This window comes from Podarcis muralis, chromosome 15 (assembly GCF_964188315.1).
Source record: "Podarcis muralis chromosome 15, rPodMur119.hap1.1, whole genome shotgun sequence".
Taxonomy (NCBI): Eukaryota; Metazoa; Chordata; class Lepidosauria; order Squamata; family Lacertidae; genus Podarcis; species Podarcis muralis.
Window position 1 is genome coordinate 38,627,230 of NC_135669.1, and position 26,034 is coordinate 38,653,263.

The 26,034-nt window shown below is 45.5% G+C and overlaps 1 protein-coding gene across 6 annotated transcripts in view; it reads left to right on the forward strand.

Annotated features, from left to right (window-relative positions):
• The window catches only part of ACACA (acetyl-CoA carboxylase alpha), a 193,989-nt gene that overhangs the window by 33,862 nt on the left and 134,093 nt on the right, over positions 1 to 26,034 (forward strand). For all 6 annotated transcript variants that reach the window (XM_077919430.1, XM_077919432.1, XM_077919431.1 and 3 more), the window contains 13 exons: positions 8,297 to 8,458; positions 9,841 to 10,004; positions 10,608 to 10,758; positions 11,686 to 11,789; positions 12,162 to 12,243; positions 12,976 to 13,121; positions 14,596 to 14,746; positions 15,903 to 16,037; positions 17,715 to 17,861; positions 18,408 to 18,596; positions 19,221 to 19,321; positions 20,479 to 20,567; positions 22,616 to 22,740. In XM_077919430.1, coding sequence (XP_077775556.1) covers positions 8,297 to 8,458; positions 9,841 to 10,004; positions 10,608 to 10,758; positions 11,686 to 11,789; positions 12,162 to 12,243; positions 12,976 to 13,121; positions 14,596 to 14,746; positions 15,903 to 16,037; positions 17,715 to 17,861; positions 18,408 to 18,596; positions 19,221 to 19,321; positions 20,479 to 20,567; positions 22,616 to 22,740 — 1,746 coding nt within the window. The remainder of the gene's footprint in view (positions 1 to 8,296; positions 8,459 to 9,840; positions 10,005 to 10,607; positions 10,759 to 11,685; positions 11,790 to 12,161; positions 12,244 to 12,975; positions 13,122 to 14,595; positions 14,747 to 15,902; positions 16,038 to 17,714; positions 17,862 to 18,407; positions 18,597 to 19,220; positions 19,322 to 20,478; positions 20,568 to 22,615; positions 22,741 to 26,034) is intronic.

Below are 26,034 nucleotides of genomic sequence, written 5' to 3' on the forward strand. Positions count from 1 at the left end.
TTTTAAATTTAAATTTACGTAAGTTTTAACATTTACAGCTGTAATTCTTTGTTTCTTACCCCTTAACATCTTATCAGTCCACAATTTTACAATAGTTTTTAAGATATATTTTAAAATTCCTCCAGTCCTCCTCCACTGTCTCTTTCCTCTGGTCACGGATTCTGCCGGTCATCTCTGCCAGTCCCATATATTCCGTCACCTTCGTCTGCCATTCTTCCAGAGTAGGTAATTCTTGCGTCTTCCAATACTTTGCCAACAGGATTCTTGCTGCTGTAGTTGCATACATAAAAAATGTCTTATCTCTCTTTGGTACCAATTGACCGACCATGCCTAAGAGAAAAGCCTCCGGTTTCTTTGCAAATGTCCACTTAAGGACTTTCTTGATTTCATTATAGATCATTTCCCAGTAGGCCTTAATCTTTGGGCAGGTCCACCAAAGATGATAAAATGTACCTTCAGTCTCATTACATTTCCAACATTTATTATTGGGCAGATGATAGATCTTTGCAAGCTTGACCGGGGTCATGTACCACCTATAGATCATTTTCATTATGTTCTCTTTCAAGGCAGTACATGCCGTAAATTTAATGCCAGTGGTCCATAACTGTTCCCAGTCAGCAAACATAATATCATGACCAATATCCTGTGCCCATTTAATCATAGCTGATTTCACCGTTTCATCCTGTGTGTTCCATTTCAGCAGCAAATTATACATTTTAGATAAATTCTTAGTATTGGGTTCTAGCAATTCTGTTTCTAACTTTGACCTCTCCTTCTGAAAACCAAGTTTCCTGTCCTGCTTAAATGTCTCATTTATCTGACGATAATGTAACCAGTCTCGAACTTTATGCTTTAGCTTCTCAAAGCTTTGAAGCTTCAACTTTTCACCATCTTGCTCTAAAATTTCACAATATTTAGGCCAGTTAGAGTCCATGTTGAGTTTTTTCACTGCCTTAGCTTCCATTGGTGACAACCACCTGGGGGTTTTGCTTTCCAATAAATCCTTGTATCTATTCCAAACATTATACAGTGCTTTCCTAACAATATGGTTTTTAAAGCTTTTATGCACCTTTACCTTGTCATACCACAAATATGCATGCCAACCAAAACTATTGTCATATCCCTCCAAGTCCAAAATGTCTGTATCCTCCAGAAGTAGCCATTGCTTCAACCAGCAAAATGCTGCTGATTCATAATAAAGTCTTAAGTCTGGCAGGGCAAAGCCCCCTCTTTCTTTCGCATCGGTTAAAATCTTAAATTTTATTCTGGGCTTTTTGCCCTGCCAGACAAATTTAGATATATCCTTCTGCCACTTCTTGAAGCAGTCCATTTTGTCCAGGATCTGCAACGTCTGAAACATAAACAACATTCTCGGCAATACATTCATCTTAATAACAGCAATTCGGCCTAACAAGGAGAGTTTCAGCCTAGACCATATATCTAAATCTTTTTTCACTTCTGACCAACATTTTTCATAATTATCTTTAAATAAGTTCACATTTTTAGATGTTAAATTTACCCCCAGGTACTTAACCTTTTTTGCGATTTCCAACCCAGTTTCACTTTGAAACCTATCTTTTTCTTCATTTGTTAGATTTTTTTCCAACACCTTTGTTTTCTGTTTATTTAATTTAAATCCTGCAACCTGGCCGAATATCTCAATTAATTCTAAAACTCTTTTGGTACTGGCCTCTGGCTGTTGCAAGGTTAACACCAAATCATCTGCAAATGCCCTTAATTTATATTGTTTAGCTCCGACCTGTATTCCTTTTACCAGCTGATCGTTCCTAATCATATTTAACAAAACCTCCAGGACAGTTATAAAAAGTAGAGGGGATATAGGACATCCCTGTCGCGTACCTTTCTCTATTGGTATCTCGTCCATTACCACATTATTCACAATTAATTTAGCTCTTTGTTCAGAGTATACTGCACCTATACCGTTTTCGAACCCTTGGCCTACCCCCATCCCATGGAGGTTCTTCTTCATAAATTTCCAAGAAATGTTGTCAAAGGCTTTCTCCGCGTCCACAAAAATCAGAACTGCCTTTCTGTTAATGTCCACCTCCAGCAACTCCAGAATGTCTATAATATTCCTCACATTGTCCGACATATGTCTCCCTGGGAGAAAGCCTGTTTGATTCTTATGAATCTCCTCTACCAATACTCTCTTGAATCTTTTTGCTAAAACGTCTGCAAAAATTTTGTAATCCACATTCAAGAGTGATATAGGGCGGTAGTTCTTAACTTGATGTTTCTCAGTTTCTGTCTTCGGTATAAGTGAGATGAATGCTTCTTTCCACGATTCGGGAGCCTTTTCCCCCTCTAATATTTGATTACATACTTCCTTCAATGGTTGTATTAACCATTCCTTAAGAGCTTTGTAATATCTCGCAGTCAAACCGTCTGGTCCTGGTGATTTCCCCAATTTCATATTCTGGATGGCACCCTCTATTTCTTGTTCTGTAATTTTTTCATTCAAAATCCTTTTGTTTTGTTCTGAAATCTTTGATAATCCATATTTTTTAACAAATTCCTCCATTTCTTGTTCGTTTATAGGCCCTTGTGCATACAGTTTTTTGAAAAAACTTTGAAAACAGTTACTTATCTCATTTGGTTTGTTAATAAGTTTCCCATCTATTTCCAAAAATGTCACAGTATTTAACTTTTGTCTCTTTTTCAGTTGCCATGACAGCAGTTTCCCACATTTATCTGCCGATTCAAATGTCTTTTGCCTCATTTGTTTTATCTTCCATTCTATTTCTTGATTCGTCACTTCCATGTATTGTGTCTGATAATATTTTATTTCTTGTAAAATCTCATGAGACTTTGGTTTAGATCTCAATTTCTTCTCTCCTTCTTTTATTTGCTTCAATATCTTTTCCTTCCTCTCATTTTGTTTTTTCCTCTTTATGGAGTTCTGCTGAATTAGGAAACCGCGCATCACGGCCTTGCTTGCGTCCCATACTGTTCTTTTTTCCACCTCTGTTCTCAAATTTATCTCAAAATAATCCTTCACTATTTTTTGGGCCTTTTGGTAAATTTCTTCATCTCTAAATAGGGTGTCATTCATTCTCCATCTGAAGGTTCCAGCCGTTGTTAATTTCATTTCCATCCTTACTGCATTGTGGTCAGAGCAGGTTTTTGTGCAGATTTCTGTTTTTCTTACTCTTGGTGCCAGATTGCTAGAAATCCAGATTTGATCAATTCGGGTCCAGGTCATTTTTGCTTCAGAGAAGAAAGTTCCCTCTCTTTCCAGAGGGTTCCTTGTTCTCCAAATATCGATCAAGTCCATGGTGTCAGTCAATTCGAAAAAAGTCTTTGGTAGTCTCCCATCCTTAGATATTACTTGTCTTTGTGCTTTGTCCATATTTGTGGAGACAACTCCATTTATGTCGCCCATCAGAATGATTTTAAAGTCCATAAAATCCATTAAAGTCTCATGCAACTTCTTGAAGAACTCGGCCTTCCCCTCATTGGGTGCATAAACTCCTACAATTAAGGTCTTTTCTCCTTGAATTTTAATTTCTACTGCCAGGTATCTTCCTTCATCGTCCTTAAAGATCATTTTTGGTTCCCATTTTTCCTTAACGTAAATCACCACCCCTCTTTTCTTGACTTTATCTGAGGAAACAAATTCCAGTCCTAATCTCTTGTTTATCAAAAGCTTTCTGTGTATCCTAGCAATATGGGTTTCTTGCAAACAGATTATGTCTAAATGTTCTTTCTTTAATATATGAAACACTTGGTCTCTTTTTCGGGGATGGTTTAGACCATTGCAGTTCCAACTCAGAAGTTGCAGGGACATTTTTGTTACTAGGTATTTTTCCCACCGACTGCTCCAAGTTCCTGTTCCTCGTCAGTCGGTGCTGGGTTCAATCCAAACGATAGATTTGCGATGTCCAGTATTTCCCTCTCCCTCACAGTTCCTTTCTGAAAGTCCTCGAAGTTTCTCTCCAGAAAAAGTTCTTTATCTTGAATTGTTTTTATTTTAATTTTCTTCCCTTTGAAGTTGAAGGACAGCCCTTGTGGGAATTCCCACCTAAATTGGATGTTATTTTGTTTCAATAAGTCAACTAGATCTTTGAATTGTGCTCTCACATCCAAAAAGTATCTGGGAATATCTTTAAAGATCTGTATTTGGGCGTTTTTAATAACCAGTGCCTTCCGGAAATGTAGGTTCAATATTTTGTCTCTTTCTTCCTTAGATCTCAAGGTAATTAAACAGTCCCTTGGTTTCTTGCCTTGCTTCCTGCCAATCCGGAAGGCTGTAGTTATTGCAAATTCATCTTCCTCTCCCTCTAGCTCATCACTCCAAAATTCTTGGAATTTGTCTGTAAGAAATTCCCCAAGCTTGTCCTCTTCCTCCTCCGGTACCAATCTCAGCTTCAAATTTTTACCTTTCCTCTCCAGTTCCATAAGGGCCAAGGCTGCATCATGTTCATGTACTTTCTTTGCAATAGGAGCAAATTTCCCTTTAGTTTCCTCGGCAGTGCTCCTTGCACTCTCGGCTATTCTCCTTGTTTCTGTACTTTCTTGAATTAGGCGATTTATAGAATCTGTATTAGACGATATTGCCGTAGTGTTCAAGTCCAGTCTTGTTGTCAGTTCTGTCAGTTTCTTAGAATTCTCTGTAGACTGCTTAGTAAGTGCTTCTAAAGATTCATTTATCCTGAGCAAAGCCTGTGTCATAGAATCCATTGATACTGTTGTTGCTTTTTCCTGTGCAGCTGAAGCTCCTGATATAGAGCCTCTTTTCTTTTGAGCCTGTTTTGCTTTTGATCTTGTTGCTATTTCATCCAGTGGGCCGCTCATATCTCAAGGTCGTTCCCACAGGAATAGTTGCAAGTGGAAAATCCCACTGTTTCTGCCTCAATGCAACAGTCTCTCTTTTAGTCCTCTAGAGGGAGTACATTGTATCCAAACGGAGACAAAGAAACCGGGAAAGAAATAGCCATACAAAGTTCCAAACACGAAAGTCCAAATAAAGACCCTACTTTGTTACAATTTAAGATGTAACAATTTTAGTCCACTAAAGCCCGGTTATTTTTTCCAGATAAATCTTACTTTGTATCCACAGTCTGATTTGACAGTTCTCTTCCAGGCGCTCACTGCTCCGGCAGCCTGGCCAGAGGAATCGGCAGTGGAAAGTTTCCCTTTTAAAATTCCTCTCTCTTAAGCAGATAGAATTAAGTCAATTTTCTTCCCCCCCTCTCCTGCTCATTGGGGGGGAGGTCCTCTTTCGATGTCAGGTTTAACAAGATTGTAAAGCATAAATACGTTCCCTTTAAACACAGCTTGTTTTTCCGTTGCTGAGTCAATCATGCAGTTCCGGGAGGCAGACTTCCTTAATTTTTGCCTCTCCCGTTTTCAGCCGAATCTTCTTAATTTTTAAAGTCCCGTTCCCTTTAATAGCAGATCTTACTCACGGGTGTTACTGCCAATCGATAGCTTCAGGAAGGAATCGGCACTCTCCGTCAGTGGCGACGCGGCTTCGCTCCGTGAGCTGGGTTGCGATCCTCAGCACCGCGCTCACACCCGATGCCGCTCCGGAGCCTTTAAAAAGGCTCTTTCGCGATACCGGGGGGCGCAAAGGTGCCCACCAAATCTCCTTGTTCACAGGCTTCTGCGCCTGTGATTTTAGGGGTCCCCCGCTCGCCGTAGCGGGTAAGACCCGAACTCACGGAGTAGTCCTGCCTCGGAGCTCGAAGCAAGGACCGCCATTAACGCTGGCGCCGACCGGAAGTCCTTGATTCTCCATTTTCTCAATGAGCCTCGGAAGTCGAACAGTCTTCTGGAACAGATTATGTTTGACAACCACTGTACTTCCCCACCAAATAGCCTCAGTCTAAAAATACTTCTTCCAAGTTTGTCTGGTAGCAGTTCCTTTAGGAATAATAATGATGATGATGATGATGTTCCATCTGGATATAATAATATATATTATAATAATGTACTGGCTGAGTTGCCCCAGACACTCTGGGCAGCCACCAACACATATAAAAAAATATTATAAGACAGGCTTCCTCAACCTCGCCCCTCCAGATGTTTTTGGCCTACAACTCCCATGGTCCCTAGCTAGCAGGACCAGTGGTCAGGGATGATGGGAATTGTAGTCTCAAAACATCTGGAGGGTCGAGTTTGAGGAAGCCTGTTATAAGACATCAAACATTAAAAGCTTCCTGATATAGGAAGGCTCTCTAGACTCAAGGGTGGGGCAAGACAGGTAGAAACAGCCGCCTCCTGGCACATGCAGCATTCTTCCCCCCACCCTTTGCTCTTGTGGAAGGATGTGATGGGTAGCAAAGCCTGGGCCCCATCTACAAAGCTGCTGCGTGAAAGAACTGGTTCTACGGGAGCCGACTGTGGGGGGGGGGAGGCGGGGAAGTAGGGAAGAAGTCTTCTGAGTCTCCATCCCCCAGTGTCGTAAGAACTGAGTCATGTAATCGCTGCTACAGCTGGGACAAGATTGGAATGCCGATAGCGGAGAGACTTGGCTTTGCAAAAATGTTACCTAGTGAGTCCTAAAAGGGCTGGTCCCTGTCTCTTTGCAAATCCTCGGGTGTGTTTCCGAGTGCGTGGGTTGTATCCAGCTAAGTTCCACTCACCCTCAAATTAACAGCACTAAGCCAGCCATGCTTATTAACTTCACAGGGTCCATTCTGAGCACGGCTTATGTCACCCTGTGTTGGGTTTTCCTTTGGAGGGGATGCAGTGTCAAAGCATCCTCATGTTTAACCACCTAGCCTGATAGACATTTTCCAAGAGTGGGAAACACCTGTAGCTCTCTGGATGCTGTTGGACTACAACTCCCATCATCCCTGATCTTTTAGTCATGCTGGCTGGGCCTGATGGGAGGTGTAGTCCACTACATCCAGGGCGCCCCAGGTTCCTCACCTTGGATGTTATTGTATCCCCCCCCCCCACAACAACCCTGGAAGGTGAGCTAGGTTGAGAGATGTCACTTGGCCCAAGACCACCTGTGAGCTTCGCAGCTGGCCAAGGACTCAAACCCTTGCCTCCTTGGCCCATTCTTGTTGCTCCATCTGATTAGTGTATATTTGGAAGTTGGGGGCAGTTTGACCCGGTGGCATAGCCCCAGGCTAAAAATTTGGGGAAGGGGAGAGATGCTGAATTTGTGGGGTGGGGAGAGCCTGCGGCTGTGGCTCAGTGGCAGAGCGTCTGCTTTGCATGCAGAATGTCCCAGGTTCAATCCCTGACATCTCCAGGTAAGGCCGGGAATGTCTCTTGCTGAAAGCCTTGGAGGGTTGCTGCCGGTCCATGTTGACAATACTGAGCTTGGTGAGCCAATGGTCTGAATCGGTATAAGGCAGCTTCCTATGTTTTTATGCCTGGATGTCGTTAGTAAGCAGGCCATTTCTCTGTTCGTGTTTCTTGGTTTTTGTTATGTACTGAAGTTCTCACCCTGGGCCAGCAGGGGGATACTGTAGATAGTTTTCACTCAGGTCCGCATATGCGAATAGGGGATTGAAAGTGACATTCAGTGATTGGCTAGTTACAGAAAGTTGCTACTGTAACGTTGTAGTGGAGCTCTATATAAGCAGGCTGGCTGAACCCTTCAGTTCAATTCTGTTCTGGCCTGTGAATAAACAAGAGCTGTTTTGAAGAATCGCTGTGTCGTCTGATATCTTCACCCACAACTTAACAGTTTTCATCTATTAAACACCTGGACAAAGACATTGGAGAGTGATTGCCAATCAAAGCAGTCAACATCAGCCCGAACGCAAATGGGCTGTTTCTGCAGAGCAGGTGTGGGGAGCCTCTCTCCCTCCAGATGTTGCTGAACTACCACTCCCATCATCCCTGGCTGCTGGCCATGCTTGCTGGGCCTGATGGCAGTTGTAGTTCAGCAGCATCCGAAGGGACAAAGGTTCCCTGTACCCACTGTACAGGATCGCTCCATGCATTGATACACTATTGACTTACTTCTGCTTGGGGCCGAGGGGATTTGCAGTCCAAAACATCTGGAGGGCATCATGTTTACAAAGGCTGCTCCGCACTGATCAGCAGTGATTCTTTGGGGTTTGGGGCAGGAGTCTTTTCCCCTATTCCTTCTTGGAGATGCTGGGGATTGAACCTGGCACCTTCTGCATGCAAAGCGGATGCTTTGCCACTGAGCCACAGGTGGGTGTTGGTGGGAAGAAGTTAGTGAGCCAGATGGACTAAGTATATACGGCAAGCTGCCCATATTTGAATGATGGATCACTTCTTACGTTCATCTGTTTAGTGGCATGCAGTTGAATTTGAAAAGTGTCATGATTTCTCTTCTTTTTAGATTGCCATGGGAATTCCCCTCCACAGGATCAAGGATATCCGAATCATGTATGGAGTGTCTCCCTGGGGGGACAGTCCTATTGACTTTGAGAATTCTGCCCATGTGCCTTGTCCGCGGGGTCATGTGATTGCTGCCCGCATCACGAGTGAAAATCCCGATGAGGTGACTGCAAGTTATTTCTTCTTCCCTTTCTTCTTTTCCAAGTTGTGGTTGATAGTGGTATACTGAGTCCTACAATCCCCACGAGTATATTTATAAGACACATGACAATTGCTTTAATCTTGATCTGCAAATGGCCCCAGTTGATAGCCACAAATATGTATTAATAAATGACACTTCTAGTCTGCTTTTCCTTTGAAAGAGCAAAAGGCAGTTTTGCAAGCTTTTATTTTTTATTTTATTTCCCCCCATTTAATTTTGCAATATTACATTCAGTTACACTTATCATCATTCTTTACATTACATAGTGTGTATATATCTATGTATCTATATATCTATATCTATATGCCTATCCATATATCAAATATATTTATCTATTTTCCTTATTGCACCATTGTGACTTTCCTCCACTCGTGTTCGTCTTCCAATGTTTTTCTTTCCTTTACTATTGTGTTAAAATATGCAAGCTTTGCTTTTCCTTCCCCGCTGCTGCTTCCTCCCCCCACCCCAGTTTATCTTCACAACAACCCTGCGAGGTAGGTAAGTTTAAGAGACAGTTTCTGGCCCAAGGATGTTCAACTACATTGATGAGTGAGGATTTGCATCATGTGACAAGTTAAAGTTTCTGCCACTGTAGAGGGTAACCTGACCTCTCCACTAACCTTGTTTAGAAAAGGATATTCTAGCTCACAAAACAATGCAGATTTGTGGTAATGATGGGGGGTGGGCCAACAGTACATTTCCAGTATCGCTTATTAGCTCAGAGACAGTAGGAAAACCACATGAGGCTCTCAGCATCAAGACACTTCTTTTATTATTGTTGTTGTTCATTAAATTTCTATAGCATCCTTCATCTGTAGAACTCCGTTCACAACATAAAATCACAATATAAAAAACACAAAATACATAATAAAAATAAGAACAAAAGCAAACCATTTACCCTCCCCTCCCACAACACATTTAAAAGGGCATCAGATGTCAATCAGCCAAAGGCCAGGTTGAAGAGGAATGTGTTCGCCTGGTGCCCTAAGGGTCAGTGTAGTCAGTACTGAGCCAAGTGTGGTGCTGATAACACCGAGGTTGCAGGTTCGATCCCTGTATGCATATTCCTGCATTGCAGGGGGTTGGACTGGATGATCTTCAGGGTCCCTTCCAACTCTACAGTTCTATGATTCTCTGACCAATGGGCCATCTTAGATTGAGTCCGGAGAACCAAAGTTTGTGACCACTGTCCCAGAACCGAATGCAGTCCTTCCCAGAACGTAGGGAGGATAATAACTTGTATTTCTGTGTTTCATTGATCTGTGATTGTAATTGTGTGTCGCCCCCCTGGGAGTTTGTGCACGCAAGTAATTTACATGTGAATGCTCCCTCTTGTAATTCAGGGGTTCAAGCCCAGTTCTGGAACTGTCCAGGAGCTGAACTTCCGCAGCAACAAGAACGTCTGGGGCTATTTCAGTGTCGCCGCTGCCGGAGGGCTTCACGAGTTTGCTGACTCGCAGTTTGGTCACTGTTTCTCCTGGGGAGAAAACCGCGAGGAAGCCATCTCGTAAGTAGGAAAGACTGCAGCTCGTTAATGGGCTGGGCTGGGGGAATACCCCAAGGCAGAAAGTACCCGCCCAGTGTTGGTCCATGTCTATATGAATCCCCTGCAACCCAGAAGATTTTCTGCTATGGAGTTGGCCATGCTAACCCTCAATAGATTGCAGAGCATTCTGTTACATTTTTACAGCAAATAAACCCAAGCTCATCTTTTAAGTCAGGTGCGGGGAACAATTGGCCCTCCGGATGTTGCCAAAGAGAGATTCTCATCTTCTCTGACCCCTGGGGCCACGTTTGCTGGGGCTGATGGGAGTTGTAGTTCAGCAGCCTCTGGAAGGCTCAAGGTTCCCCACACGTGCTTTGCGGGATCTTAAATGACATAGCGTTGTAGCCAGCTCAGTCTTACTCAGAATAAGTAGTCACTGTAATGAATGGGCCTAAGTTTGTAATGTCTATGGGATGCAAATTGTAAACAGGGAATGGAAAGGAAGAAACAAAATAAGTAATAAAAATGTTATTTTAAAATCATGCAACATCTAGCACAGCACATTACAACAGGTATTCAAGATGGTGGTTTACCTTCAACTGCACCCCTTTTCCACCCCTTCAGGAACATGGTCGTGGCCCTGAAAGAGCTTTCCATCCGGGGGGACTTCCGGACCACCGTGGAGTACTTGATTAAGCTGCTGGAAACGGAGAGCTTTCAGCAAAACTGCATTGATACTGGCTGGCTGGACCGGCTGATTGCAGAGAAAGTGCAGGTGTGGCTTGGTTCATTTCCCCCTGGATTCCTCTGCCCCTAAAATTCTGGTTTCAAAAATCCATCTATCCTTAACAACTAGATGCAAGATGCCGTAGCTACATCGTCAGTTTCCCTCTCTCCTTCGTTTCCCTCTTTGCTTTGTGAGATAACTCTCTAAAGCCCTAAACCAGACCTGAGAAACCTTTGGCCCTCCAGAGGTAATAGCGCTCCGCTTCACCAGCCTGGGGCACGTATATATAAAATGTCAACTGGTAGGGAGACTCCCTGTGTCCCCCTTTTTTTTTTTAAATAAACCCCCAGTGTATTGTTATCTGAGATGGATTTCAAATGCTGCCAGGCATTTTGTTAGCCAAAAGAAGAAGGGTGTAAATAACAATACAACTTGGATGGCTTTAGAAGAAGATTAGATAAATTGATAGAGGGTACAGCTATGTTCTGCCCCCACTGTTAGAGGTAGTATGCCGTTGAATTCCACTTGCCTGGAATCACAGGCGGGCAAAGCTGCTGTTGCCGTCAGGTCCTTCTTGGGGGCTTCTTTTGGGGTCTTCTGGTTGTCCACTGTCAGAAAAGGATACGGTGGTACCTCGGGTTACAGACGCTTCAGGTTACAGACTCCGCTAACCCAGAAATAGTACCTCAGGTTAAGAACTTTGCTTCAGGATGAGAACAGAAATTGCGTGGCGTCGGCAGCAGGAGGCCCCATTAGCTAAAGTGGTACCTCAGGTTAAGAACAGTTTCAGGTTAAGAACGGACCTCCGGAACAAATTAAGTTCTTAACCTGAGGTACCACTGTACTGAAGTGGATGGGCCCCCTTTGGCCTGATTAAGCTCTTACGTTACGCTCTCATAGAAAACTGCCAGTTAAATCTGGGCTGGCAAAGTGTCCACATTTATTCCCGCCTCTTTTCCCTCCCTTTCTTTCTAGGCAGAGAGACCAGACACCATGCTGGGAGTCGTGTGTGGGGCTCTGCACGTGGCTGACGTGGGCTTTCGGAACAGCGTCTCCAATTTCCTGCACTCCTTAGAGAGGTGAGGCGAAGCCCTTTAGGAACTTTGAAAATGAAACAAGCTTCCGGTTCACTGGGGAGCAGGAGCTTACGCTGGCTTGCGCTCGTGACTTGCTTGTGGGCTTCCCAGGAGAGGCATCTGGTTAGCCGCTGTGCAAAACGGGATGCTGGACTTTGCTGTGATGCCGAAGCATGGGTTTCCCATTTGGACGGGTGGGGTGTGTGTGTGTGTGTGCGAAGCAGGGACCCCCATCAGTAGGCGGAGCCAGAGCCAGTGATGGTCAGAGCGAACTAATTCCAGTAGTCCCCCCCCCTCCCCCTGCTGCCAAGTATCCCAGGGAAGAGAGTTAGTTATACAGTTGTTAATTTCTTTCCTCTCACAATAAACTTTCAGGGGCCAAGTCTTACCTGCTCATACGCTGCTGAATACAGTGGATGTGGAACTTATTTATGAAGGAAAGAAATACGTGCTGAAGGTATGTGCCTCACAGCAGATTGTTAAGAGTGGGATCCCATGGCCGCCAAGTGCAAAAGGTATACAGTGGTACCTCGGGTTACATACGCTTCAGGTTACATATGCTTCAGGTTACAGACTCCGCTAACCCAGAAATAGTGCTTCAGGTTAAGAACTTTGCTTCAGGATGAGAACAGAAATTGTGCAGCGGTGGCGGCAGCAGGAGGCCCCATTAGCTAAAGTGGTCTTCAGGTTAAGAACAGTTTCAGGTTAAGTATGGACCTCCGGAACGAATTAAGTACTTAACCTGAGGTACCACTGTATTTTGGTGACAATTCCATGTAAATGCAGAATAGGGGGTCATTCATTTCTTGTGATTTACATCCCGTGGACTTGAGAGTGGCTTACGGTAGTTCTTCCTAAAACGGGAAACGGGAGCTCTTTACGCTGCAACATTTTATTGCACATCGCATTGAGGGGGAGCAATACCTGTACAGGGACAGGAAACACTGGCTGTATCCACTGATAATTCTGCTCAGTGTAGACCCATGTCATGTGGGTGGGGGTGGAGAATGGACAAGAGTAACAAGGCGTATTAATTTAAATGGGTCTCCTCTGAGTAGGACTAAGTTGGATGCTACTCCACTGTCTCCCCTCCCCACCCCAAAAAGCCTAAACCAGGTAACGCAAAACCAAAGGTTTCACATGAGCTTTGGGAGTCCATCTTCATCCCTTGTTCCTCCTGCCCTTACAGGTGACTAGACAGTCTCCAAACTCCTATGTCGTCATCATGAATGGCTCCTGCGTGGAGGTGGATGTTCACCGGCTGAGCGATGGAGGTCTGCTCTTGTCCTACGATGGCAGCAGCTACACCACCTACATGAAAGAGGAAGTGGACAGGTAGAGTCCTGTCCTATCCCCCCCATGAATATTTTAATGGTCACTGGTGATCAACTTTGGGTATACACCTGAGTTGAAAACATCAAGCCTCTGCTAAATATTCTGCATTCTTTACAAATTATGCATGCTTAGCAAATTTTAGGGCTTTAAAGATCAGCACCAACACTCTGAATTGCACTCGGTTTAGAAATAAATATGTAATATCAAGCAGCAATGGGTGAAAGCATCTAGGACAAAGAGCTGGAAGTCAACTCATTGTAAAAAACTGTATGAAATCTGATGTGATTTAGCATTGGTTTGTTAAAAATTTGGTAAACTAATATTTGGCAAATGAAGAAGGAAGAAGAATTGTGCTCCCAAACGTACTGGGAGCCAATGTAGGTCTTTCAGGATTGGTGTTATATAGTCTCAGTGGCTGCTCCCAGTCGCCATCCTAGCTGCCACATTCTGGATAAGTTGAAGTTTCCGAGTCCCCTTCAAGGGTAGCCCCATGTAGAGCACATGTAGAGAAGTCCAGGTGGGAGATAACCAGGGCATGTACCGCTCAGGTGAGATAGGGCGCAGGCAGGCAGGGTCTCAGCTGGTGTGCCAAATAGAGCTGGTAGAAAGCCGCCCTGCACCCAGAATTAACCTGTACCTCCGTGGACAGCTGTGAGTCGAAAATGACTCCCAGGCTGCACACCTGGCCCTTAAGTGGCGCAATTACCTCATTCAGGACCAGGGAGTCCCCCACACCTGTTTGCCCCCTGTTCCCTAGAAACAGTACTTCTGCCTTGTCAGGATTCAACCTCAATCTGTTTACTGCCATCCACCCACTGCGCCTGCTGGTTGGGGTTGATTGGAGTTGCAGCTCAACAGCAAACAGAGGGCTACGACTTCAGTTTCTCTATGCATACTTAAAAAACAACTTATCCTACCCTGCTTCTGCTTGTCGCATGCAGAGGCAAGGAGATTTGTTAGCAGTGTGCTGGGGGGTGCTTGATCCTGATGCTGATAGCCTGCAGATGTAAAGCTGGCCACTTGGCATAAGGCAGCTTCCTATGTTCCTGTTTAAATTAGCTTGCGAACCATGAGGACTAGAATCTTGTTTTATTTTTAGAGGAAGCACCGTAGGTCAGTGGCAGAGGGTTTGCCTTGTACATAGGAAGTCCCTGGTTCAGTCCCCCAGGCGGGTTTGTTCTCTGCCTGAAATCAGTGGAGAGCTACTGCCATTCAGCATCGATAATACTGAGCTACATAGACCCAATGACCTGGCTCGGCGTAAGGCAGCTTCTTAGAGCTCAGTAATAGAGCTTCTACCTTGCATTCAGAAGGTCCCAAGTTCAATCCCTGGTATCTCCAAGCAGGACTGGGAAGGACCGCTACCTGCCTTTCAGTGTAGCAATACTGAGCTGAACGGACCAAAGGCCTGGGGTCACTATAAGGCAGATGCTGATGCTGTTTTCATTCTCTGCCTTTGTGCCTCATTGCTTAGGTACCGCATCACTATTGGCAACAAGACCTGCGTCTTTGAGAAGGAGAATGACCCGTCCATCCTGCGTTCGCCTTCAGCGGGGAAGCTCATCCAGTACGTGGTGGAAGACGGAGGGCATGTCTTTGCTGGCCAGTGCTATGCCGAAATTGAGGTAAATCCCCCCTCCCTTTTGGCCCCGCTAGGTTCTTCCTTCAAGGACCATCTGAGCTCCTCTGCTCAGGTCAAACTTTTGCTCCTTGCGGCTAAAAGCCTTTGCCAACAATTCAGACGGGGATCAAAAGCTATGCTAGGGATCATCTTGTGCAAATGGAAATGCTGAAAGTACAACATGGATGTAACAAGCCTGAATCAAGGATAAAACCATAAGCAAGGAAACAAAAGGACAGAAAAGCAATAAAATATTGGATGGGTGAAAATAGAAGTGGGGGGTAAACATTCCCCTGTGAGGAATGATTGCTTTTTGCAAAATGACTTGAGGAATGATGAGTACCGGTCCTGAATCTGTCATTGGCAACCACTGTACATATTTGGAAATGCTTGGAGAAGCGCCTTCCTTCTCCAAGGTCTCATTTGTTTCCATTCCTGGCGCATCCTCAGACTTCACCAGATACGCTCAGTATAAGCAACAGAAACCCAGAAGCCTGTATATCATGGCTTGATAATGATGTGCCTTTGATTAGGGTTCAAGTAATAGGTAATAGGGACACGGGTGGCGCTGTGGGTTAAACTACAGAGCCTAGGGCTTGCCGATCAGAAGGTCAGTGGTTCGAATCCCTGCGACGGGGTGAGCTCCTGTTGCTCGGTCCCTGCTCCTGCCAACCTAGCAGTTTGAAAGCACGTCAAAGTGCAAGTAGATAAATAGGTACCGCTCCGGCGGGAAGGTAAACGGTGTTTCTGTGCGCTGTTCTGGTTTGCCAGAAGTGGCTTAGTCATGCTGGCCACATGACCTGGAAGCTGTACACCGGGAACAGGTGAGATGAGCGCCGCAACCCCAGAGTTGGCCACGACTGGACCTAATGGTCAGGGGTCCCTTTATCCTTTACCTTTAATAGGCAAACTGGGAGATGTGAAAATGAACTGGTTCCAGCGATTGCAAATGCAAACTTTTGCTAAATTTCTCCTTAGCACTTGAGGCCCTTGACTTTCTATGGAAGTTTCTGTCTAAGCATTTATGAAATGATTAAATATGGATTTTTGGAACTAGCTTTTTGGTAGTTCAGACTGTATGGGTGGTGGGGAGGGAGAGAAAGGAAAGCAAAATACCATGGAAATCTGATCGCATTGCTTTGTCTTGTCTCGCCTCCCAGGTGATGAAGATGGTGATGACTCTGACTGCCGTGGAGTCAGGCTGCATCCACTACGTGAAGCGTGCCGGTGCAGCGCTCGATCCCGGCTGCATCATTGCCAAACTGCAGCTTGATGACCCGAGCCGAGTTCAGCAGGTGAGGGGTTGGGGGGCAGAGGCAGCTTTTGGAGGGCAGCCGAGAGTCAGTTCCTGAGAGCTGGTGCCGAAGGGCCGAGCTGATGTTGCCTGGGACAAATTCCAGCTGAAACGGGAAGCGTTTTGGTGCCCAGCAGGCCAGCCTGAGTAGGTGGGAACAGTTGGTGTAGTAGTTCAGGCCTGGCAATGATTTTTTATGGCTGTATCATGAAGCCGCATGCCTATCTTGGATTAAGGAATGGCTGGTATTAAAAAACACTGACATATTAGATCTAGAGGGCTTTAACAATCATTTTGGTTGGCATGCTTAGTTATGTTATAACAAGGGGAAAGTCCACAGAAACTTTACGAACCATGTAATAAGAAGGTCCCTATATGCAGTCTGCTTAAAAAACAAGGGTATCCTGGAACAAAAGACACCCTGGTGGCTATTGCCGACAGAAGCCATGACAGTAAAAAAGGTTAACATGATGACTGATTGGGTTACATATAAAGAAATTATCTGTGAAGAGGGTAACCAATTAGAACTCAAGAACTTTGAAGAAATAAAAAGTAGAGTGAGCAATTGCTTACAGCACCACCCAATACATGACCTATTCAAACAAGATGAAAAGGGGCTTTAATAAAGAACTTTCAAGGTTTGAAAGAGACTTGATATATAATGATGACAAAACACTTTCTAAAATGTATAAAATTTTATTAGAATGATCAGCGAAGGATGAGTAGGTAAAATCTGCCATGGTAAAGTGGGCAAGAGATTTAGGCCATAACAGGCAACTCTCAGATTGGCAAAAACTGTGGAGGGAAGATCTTAAGTTTACAGTTTGTTATTCTGTTAAGGAAAACTACAGGAAGGTCTTCTATCGCTGGTATATAACACCGAGGAAATTAGTGATGATGTACAAAAATAATTCAGATCGATGCTGGAAATGTAAGGAGGCGGTGGGATCGATGTATATCATGTCTGGAGGACTTGTAAAAGGATAACAAGTTGAAAAAGATGTTTAAAATCTCATTCCCCAAAAAACCGGAGGCATTTCTTTTAGGGAGATCCCAAGAGATCTAAAGAAATTATTTATGTACGCCACCATGGCAGCGAGGGTTTTGATTGCACAGAATTGGAAAAGCGAGAAGATACAAGCAATAAAAGATTGGCAGATCAAACTGAATATGCTGAGATGGATAAACTGACGGGACAGATAAGGGATCAAGCAAAACAAAAAATTTAGCAAAGGTTGGAATACATTTAAACAATACCTGAAAGACCACTGGGGAGAATTAATTTTTTTGACTGGTTTAGATTAACTCTTGTAATGAGAAACATCAAAAAGTAGCGGATAAGCTGGTTACCAACAATCTGGATTCACAATGATAGGCATCCAGCCAAGAACTTTAAAAGAACCAAGTAAGAAGGGGAGGAAAGTCAGAAGTAATTAGAACATCAATAAGTGGAATAACAAAGAATATATATTTGTTTTTTCTCTATTATGATTTGGAAACATTTGTATACCAACAAGAAATTGAAACTTCATATGTGATCTTACATTAAGTAAGCATTTCTGTTGTAAAAAACCAATAAAGATGAATCGGAGAAAGAAAAATCTTTATGGCTATTCCATCCCACACCGCAGCCATGGTTTCCCCCTTGTGATAATTGTGTCTTCCTTGGTCTCCCAAGGCTGAGTTCCACACGGGGGCCTTGCCGCAGATCCAGAGCACGGCGCTCCGGGGAGAGAAACTCCACCGTGTCTTCCACTATGTCCTCGACAACCTTGTGAATGTCATGAATGGATACTGCCTTCCAGAGCCCTTCTTTGGCTGCAAGGTACCACTGGCACCCCCCTCTCCCCCCCCCCCCGCGTTGTGTGCAATGGGGGCTTCAAAACTTTGTGATACAAATGCCTGTGTTCTTAATTGTCTCTCTACATTTAAATCCTCCCGTTGGAATAAGTGTTTGCATATCAAGATTTGCATGTTATTTGCTACTTGCAAAACTCTTGCGGCAGCGTTTGAGTTTTTCAAGGGGCAGTGGGGGAAGAGTTTTTTTTTTGGGGGGTGCTGAAAATAACTTCTGAGAAGTTGCCTGCCTTTAAATTTCTGCTTATTTGTGAATGAATGTAAAAATCTAATACACATCTATCTTATTTGAAATACCGTATGATGATGATTTATTTAAACTACAAAACACAGTGCATACAATCTGTAAACCACACATAATACACTGACATGCTGAACATAAATTTCCACATATATTTATCATCAAAATCTCTGTCCTCTATGCAGCTTCCAATGGTCCTCTCCCCCCCCCCCCTTTAAAAAACAGAAGAAATATCCTTCATCTTCCTTCCTCCTTTTCTTTTTTTGAATCCAGCTGAAAGACTGGGTCGAGCGGTTAATGAAGACCCTCCGAGATCCCTCCTTGCCTCTCCTGGAACTTCAGGACATCATGACGAGCGTCTCTGGGAGGATCCCTCCCAACGTGGAGAAATCCATCAAAAAGGAAATGGCCCAGTATGCCAGCAACATCACTTCCGTCCTCTGCCAGTTTCCCAGCCAGCAAGTAAGCGGGAAAAGTACTTTGCTCTGCGGAAGAATGAGCAGGAGGGGCATTTGTTTTGGGATGCTGGGTGGAATGGGACTTGCCAAGAGAGGGTCAGGGTGATGTCCAAAATGGCGTATGCACATTATTTTGATTACATTTATATTTTGTCTTTCTTCTGTTTTGGAGCTCAAGGCACTATATCTGGGTGGTGTCCCACCCAGGCACTGATCAGGCCAAGACCTGCTTAACTTGAGCCTCATGGGCTTTTGGACTCAAGGGTGGGGAATGTTTCTCAGCCCAAGGGATGTGTTCCCTTCCGAGGGGGCGCTTGCCAGTGCTGGGTGGAGCCAGACGGAAAAATGGCCAGGGCCACTCATGCAAATTTTACTGTGTGTACAGCAGGCCAGTTTAACACACATTCACATGCCCCTCTGTCTCCTCCACCCATGCAAGGAAGAGGCATTGTCAGAGTTCAAGGATGCATTCCTGCCAAGCAAAAGCCCTGGAGGAGGGACAGAGTAGGGCCCGTGAGAGGTGTGGCCTTGGGAGACATCCAAAGGCCATTTAATGAGGCCCGGGGCCCCGCATTCGAATCATGGTTCCCCATCCCTGGTTTCACGCTTCTCTCCTTCCCTCCCCCAGATCGCCAACATCCTGGACAGCCACGCGGCCACCTTGAACCGCAAATCGGAGCGAGAGGTCTTCTTCATGAACACCCAGAGTATCGTGCAGCTGGTGCAGAGGTGAGCCTGGCGTCAGAAGTGTGTCAGGGTGAGGGCAGAGCAGTGCCCATTGGCATCACTGGGAGGGCTCTCTGTATGCTTCCTCCTGCTCCCGGATAGGAACCCTGATAGCAAGTACACCTAGGGGGCCAACTGCAAAGGCGACAAGGAGTGTGGAGTTGTGGCATCTAATGCAGCGTCCTTCTTGTTCCGAAAACTCCCGCAGATGAGAGCAGCCAGCATGCAAGGGCTCTCAGAGCTCCAAAACCTTGCCTTTGCTTCAGAGAGGTCTTGCTGAGCCCCTGGCTCCTAATATAGTAGGAGTGGGACTCTTCTCATCATTGAGCCTTCATTGGAGTTACTGGGCAGATTTGCTCCACCCTCTCTCCCTCCCTCAATACCTGTTCCTGTAAGAAATTTACTTGCTTGGTTCACTACTTGGTTGTAACTGGGGTCCCCTAAACTATGGCTTAGCAGGAACATGCAGACTTTGGGAGAGGAGATTGTGGCTGTTTTGTTCCTCCCCAGTCCTTGGTTCCCCCACCCCTACATTAATGCCCCACCCCTCCCCGATCACTGGTCATTCTGCTGCTATACTTAGCTAAACCATGGTTTGGCATCAGCATGTTATCTGAACTAGGGCTTGTGGTTTCGCTCCTTCCAGAATAACCACAAGATGTAGCTAAAGTTTTTCGTCTGGTTTATGACTTTTGGTTCACCTAGGAGAGTTAAACCCTGGGATTGGGCAACATTCTAACTTAAGCCAAACTATGGTTTACTGCAGCATCAAAATGACCAGCGAGGTGCAAGGTGGCTGTGATCTCTACTGAGATCTCCCCTCTGAGAGCCTGCACACTTTTCGATTTCCACAAAACCGTGTTTTGGCTTATTGTGACACATAAAGCAAGCTGCTGTATGTTGGGAGTCCCTCCCCCTTTTTAAAAATCCTATAAAATGAAGACCAGGTGGAGATTCCATTTGTTAGGGTCCATTCCATCTCGACTCTGTTACACCATGCTCTGCTACAAGATCAAGGGATTCAGTGATGGATAATGGACCCAGCACTTGGATTCTTGGAGCGCCCAGTCTACTTGAGTTTTGCCGCTGGAGAGCTTGACAAAGTCCAGAATCATATGATCATGAGGGCTAGCTGCTTCACTTGGGGTTTTTCATTACAGGTACCGGAGTGGCAACCGAGGGCACATGAAGACTGTAGTCATGGACCTGCTACGACAATACCTAAAGGTGGAAACTCAGTTTCAGCATGGTAAGTCTCGCACAGCTTCAAGATGCAAAGTTTTGGTTGTGGGTGGAGGGGACTTGATGAAGGGTGGAGACGGCCAAAGTGTGAGGCACAAGCAGAGCGTGGCTGTATGCTTTCTTTAATCTTTTATTTTGCAACTTGGATAGAAGTGTTGCAAGAAGAAGTCTGGCCACCAGGTGGCAGCTTATGCTGAATACAAGTTAACCCCATGCACGCTTTAGGCAAGAGCTAGGCTCCATCCGCACCATAATTTAAAGTACTGTTCTACCACTTTAAACAGTCGCAGCTTCCCCCAGAGAATCCTGGGAACTGTACTTGGCTAAAGGTGCTGTTAGGAGCTGCAGAGTTGCCTGGGAAGAGGGACTGATTATTAACCATTCTGGAAAAGAAACCTGAGTGGAGGAGCACCCATAGCACAATGAAAAATCCATGTGTGTTTGTGAACCTAAAATGGTTTGCAACTCCTGGACTCTGATGGCTTTTAAAAAGGAGCAGGCAAATTCATGGAGGCACTCTGACTCTAAATACCAGTTGCTGGGACTCGCAAGTGGGGAGAGTCGCTATTGCCACACTCAGGTCCTGCTTGTGGGCTTCCCATGGGGGGGCGGTGTGCTTCTGGCTGGCCGCTGTGAGAGCAGGATGCTGGAGGGGCTTCTGGCCTGGTCAGCTGCTACAGGACTCTTCTAATGTCCTTCCGCGGCCCGTGGCCACCAGGTGGCAGTAGCAGACTGCACAGCTCTCAGTTCTGGATACGTAGAGGGGAAACGCTCCCGCTGTCGCCTTTTTGCAAGCCTTGCTATCCTCTTCTTGAGAATTGGGAGATTAATTTCCACTTCAGATCGGTGCAGCAGATGACCTTGTAATGGAAAATCCAGCGTTCTGGCTTTTCTCTTAAGGAGCAGTGAATGGGGTAGGTGGCAGGCTAAGGAGGGAGATAGGTGGCGTTTCAAGCGCCTTCCCCTCGAGGCTCACTTTGCACAAGTATTTGTGTGCAAAGCAGGCTCTGTTTGTTGCAGAGGCTTCTTGGCTTGGCCGTCTTCTGTATGAGCAGAGGGTGCACCTTGGAAGGGCCATAGCTCAGTGGTAGGACATTTGCTTTCAGGCTCAGCCTCCTGCCTCTCTAGGAAGGGCTGGGAAAGACTCGTGTTTGAATCTTGAATGAGTTGTAAGGGACCCCCAATGGTCATCTAGTCCAACCCCCTGCAACGCAGGAATCTTGGCTACAGCATTCATGACAGATGACCATCCAAACTCTGCTTAGAAACCTCCAGCGAAGGAGAGAGTCCACCACCTTTCGAGGGAGTCCGTTCCATTGTCAGCTCTGAGAGTTGCTGCCAGCCAGTGTAAACAATGCTGAACAAGGTGGACCAGTGCTCTGGCTTGCTATAAGGCGCACGGCTAGCTACCTGACAGATTAAGGGTCCAGTCTCCGGACACAGAGAGGGTCTTCTCCACAGCAGCACCCCTGTTATGGAATTCTTGGTGCTGACTTTGCTGACATTTGAGTTCCACTTACCTGTTGGGCTCAGGCAATTTCAGGTTGCTAGCTATGGGCTTGCATCACCCGAACCCCACGGGTAAGCGGAGCTGGAACGTCCTTCTCTGTTCTTGGAAGGAAGACAGGAGGCCTCCGTTGGTCCATCTGACCCACTCTTGTCTACTCAGACTGGCAGCAGCTTTCCAGGATTTGAGGCAGTGCTCTCTCCTAGCACCAGGAAGGAGGAAAAACCAAGCTCAAGTGCGGTGGGCGGCAGGGTGGGAGCTGAGGGAAGCTGTTTTGTTATTGCCATTGTCGCTATTCATTATTACAACTGAGAGACAGAAGAAAACCTTGTGGCTCCACTGCAAAAGCAGTCAGAGGTCTACTGGTAGATCGGCATCTACCTTTGACAGTATAGGAGTGCCCTCAGACCTGGAGAGCCAGTGGTGGTCTGTGTGGACAATATTGTAATGGGCAAATTCTCTGATCTGCTGTAAGGCAAGATCTCTATTAAGGCGCCTCTGATTAAGGATCCTCGGTATATACATAACACCTTGCATTCTGGCTGCAGGTCACTACGATAAGTGTGTCTTCGCCCTTCGAGAAGAGAACAAAACGGACATGAACACTGTCCTCAACTACATCTTCTCCCACGCCCAAGTCACCAAGAAGAATCTTCTCGTGACAATGCTTATCGTAAGTCAACAAGGTTTTGTTTTCTGGACTTTTTCTAGCCCATTCATTGCTCAGAGGTTTGTTTGCTTGTCTGGAGCCTTTTTAACACACACACACACACACACACACACACTCTCTCTCTCTCTCTCTCTCTCTCTCTCTCTCTCTCTCACACACACACACACACACACACACACACACACACACACACACACATATACCGGTACATCTGTGGCCAGCAACTGGGCACAGACGTCCTTGAGTTACTCTGACTAGTGTGCAAACTTCTGTAAGTCAGAGTTTGGTTTGGAGGGTTTTTTTGTTTGTTTGTTTTTGGAATGCAATCAATATTTACTTATTGCAGCCATAGGCTATAGCATGCCCAAAACACTGACATAAAAGCATAAGCAATTAAGGGTCCCGATTCTCACTTAGCATACAAAGCATAACTGAGCCACATTGTCTGAAGGCTTCTTGTGATCTAGTTTATTCAGATTAAACAGTTGCCTTTGCCATCCGCTAACACATTATTCAAAATACCTGCCCTGGTTTTCTTTGCTGGTGCTGCAAATAATGTATCTAAATGGATATGTGTGTGTGTATGCAATTGTACATGCATGAGTATATATGAAAGAGAGAGGAAGAGAGATTAATCCATTCGGGTGAATGGGAAACCACCTGCCTGTCATCTTACTTACAACCAATCATGGAGTGGCTCTGTCTTCATTGGTTCTGTCTCCACCAACATCTGGTCTCCCTGTGTTCTGCCCCACCAGTCCAGCCACTGCTGCCGCTTACCCCAAAACAATGTCGCTGTATCCATTTTCCATCTGGGTGCCTCCCAGATGTTGTTGGATTGCCATGTCCCAGCAGCCATCACGGCCAGTGTTTAGGAAAGGGAGGGAGTTGCAGTCTAGCAACATCTGGAGGTCTGTGTCATGTACGGACCACCCAGGGCATTGGGACAAATGATAAGATAGCATTAAACAAAAGAAAGGAAGAAAAGTTTGCGCCTCTGCGGCTTCTCTTCTCCCTAACAGACACAGCAGTCAGCTCGGATACCAAATGTAACACATTGTCCCAAAGTGCAAATTGGCATCCGCAGGACTCGATGCATAGCTGGAAAGCTTGAAGGAACACGGGAAGCTGCTGCATACTGAGTCAGGCCATTCTGCCATATAAGCTAGTCCCTTCCACACTGACAGGCAGTAGCTGTCCAGGGTTTCGGATGGGGGTCCTTCCCAGGCCTACTTGAAGATGCCAAGGATTGAACCTGGAACCTTCTGCATGCCCAGCAGATGCTCTGCCCTCTAGCTGTGACGCCTCTCTAATTACTGTATTTTTTGCTCTATAAGACTCACTTTTCCCCTCCTAAATAGTAAGGGGAAATGTGTGTGCATCTTATGGAGCGAATGCAGGCTGCGCAGCTATCCCAGAAGCCAGACCAGCAAGAGGGATCACTGCTTTCACTGCGCAGCGATCCCTCTTGCTGTTCTGGCTTCTGGGATTCAGAATATTTTTGTTCTTGTTTTCCTCCTCCAAAAACTAGGTGCGTCTTATGGTCTGGTGCGCCTTATAGAGTGAAAAATATGGTACATCATATATTTTCTGGGTTGTATCCTAGGCAGAGGGAAGTCTATAGACATCAGCAACGTAGGCCCATTAATTTCAGCAGGTCTACTCTGAGTAGGACTTAACTGGCAAGAACCCTCAAAGCGGGTGTGGGAAACCTTTGGGCCTTCCGGAGGCTGTCGAACTACAACTCCCAGCACCCACAGCAAGCATGGCCCAAGGGGAGCTTCTCTTCACCAACCTCTGGAGGACCAAAGGTTCTGCGTTTGGATTTATTTGCTATAAGATGAGGCGCTAACATCCCACCCACCTTTAAAAAATAGATTTGAAACATGGGCATTGTACCCCAGTTTTTCAGTTCCTGAAAAAAGGGGAGCGGAGGGAGGGAGGGAGAGGGAAAAGCCCTTTCGACTCATTTTAAAAATAACACTTCAGTGAAGAAAATGCCTTTTTATGGGTCACGTGGGAGAGTTAACACCAGGATTGATGGCATCAATCATAGTCTGTGTCATGCTTTCGAAGATGCTAATTAATGGAGTTCTCCTTCCCAACCCCCTCATCTCCCCTTGCTCACCCACCCACCTTTTTTTTTTTGCTAAAGACTTTGTGGATTCTTGTCACTAAAAAAAATCAATTGCCAAATCTCAAATTTTAAAAACCAAAGCCCTTCCCTCCCTCCCTCTTTAATAAGAACAGCTGACAAGTAACATGGCTGCCCAGACAGTCCCCGGGTTCTTTAAATACTAATTTATAAGATATACCTTGCTTTAGAAAAACAAAACAAAAAAGCCCTCTCCCCCCTCCTCTCCCCCTCCTCCTCCCTTCCTTTCTCTCTCTTTTTTTGCGGTGTGATTGTAAGTAACGCTTGCCTTAAGAATCTCATTATTTGAACACGGAGCCATATTTCCTCTGAGAATTCTGGAGTAGCTTTGAGCCAGGGCTGTTCATTTCTCAAGTAATCATGCCGGCATGATGGAGAGAGAAAATGGCAGCTGTTCGCAGCTCAGGCCTTCAATTTTCTTCAGAGTCCAGTCACTCAAGTGTGTAATTACATGGGGGTGCCGGGGAGGCGTTAGGCCTTGTCAAAGAACCCGTTTGAGGCTTTTTCGCTCGCCGCCTTTGCCAATCAGGGCAGGCCGGAGCCAATGAGAGTGCCGCCGCTCTGCTTTGTTTTCTTGTTGTCGTTCGCTTGGCGATTTCTTCTTCCGAGGAGGAAGGGGCTTTAAACTTCTCTCCCTGGTCCCAAACACCCTCCCTCCCTCCCTCCCTTCCTTCCTTCCTTCCTTTTTCGCTTGGATCACCTGTTGAGGAATTTTTTAAAATGGGAAGGGACTTACAGTGGTGCCCCGCAAGACGAATGCCTCGCAAGATGAAAAACTCGCTAGACGAAAGGGTTTTCCGTTTTTTGAGTTGTTCCGCAAGACGAATTTCCCTATGGGCTTGCTTCGCAAGACGAAACGTCTTGCGAGTTCTTGCGAGTTTGTTTCCTTTTTCTTAAAGCCGCTAAGCCGCTAATAGCCGTGCTTCGCAAGACGAAAAAACCGCAAGACGAAGAGACTCGCGGAACGGATTAATTTCGTCTTGCGAGGCACCACTGTATTGTCTCCCTCCCTATAGGGCGAAACAGGCCCTATAACAAGAGCCCCACTCTGGACCAGAACAAGGTCCCATCTCCCCACCCCATCCCCAAATCCAGTGTTGCTGCTTCTCTTTCCTACAGTCGCCAGCCCAGGTGCCTTTCTG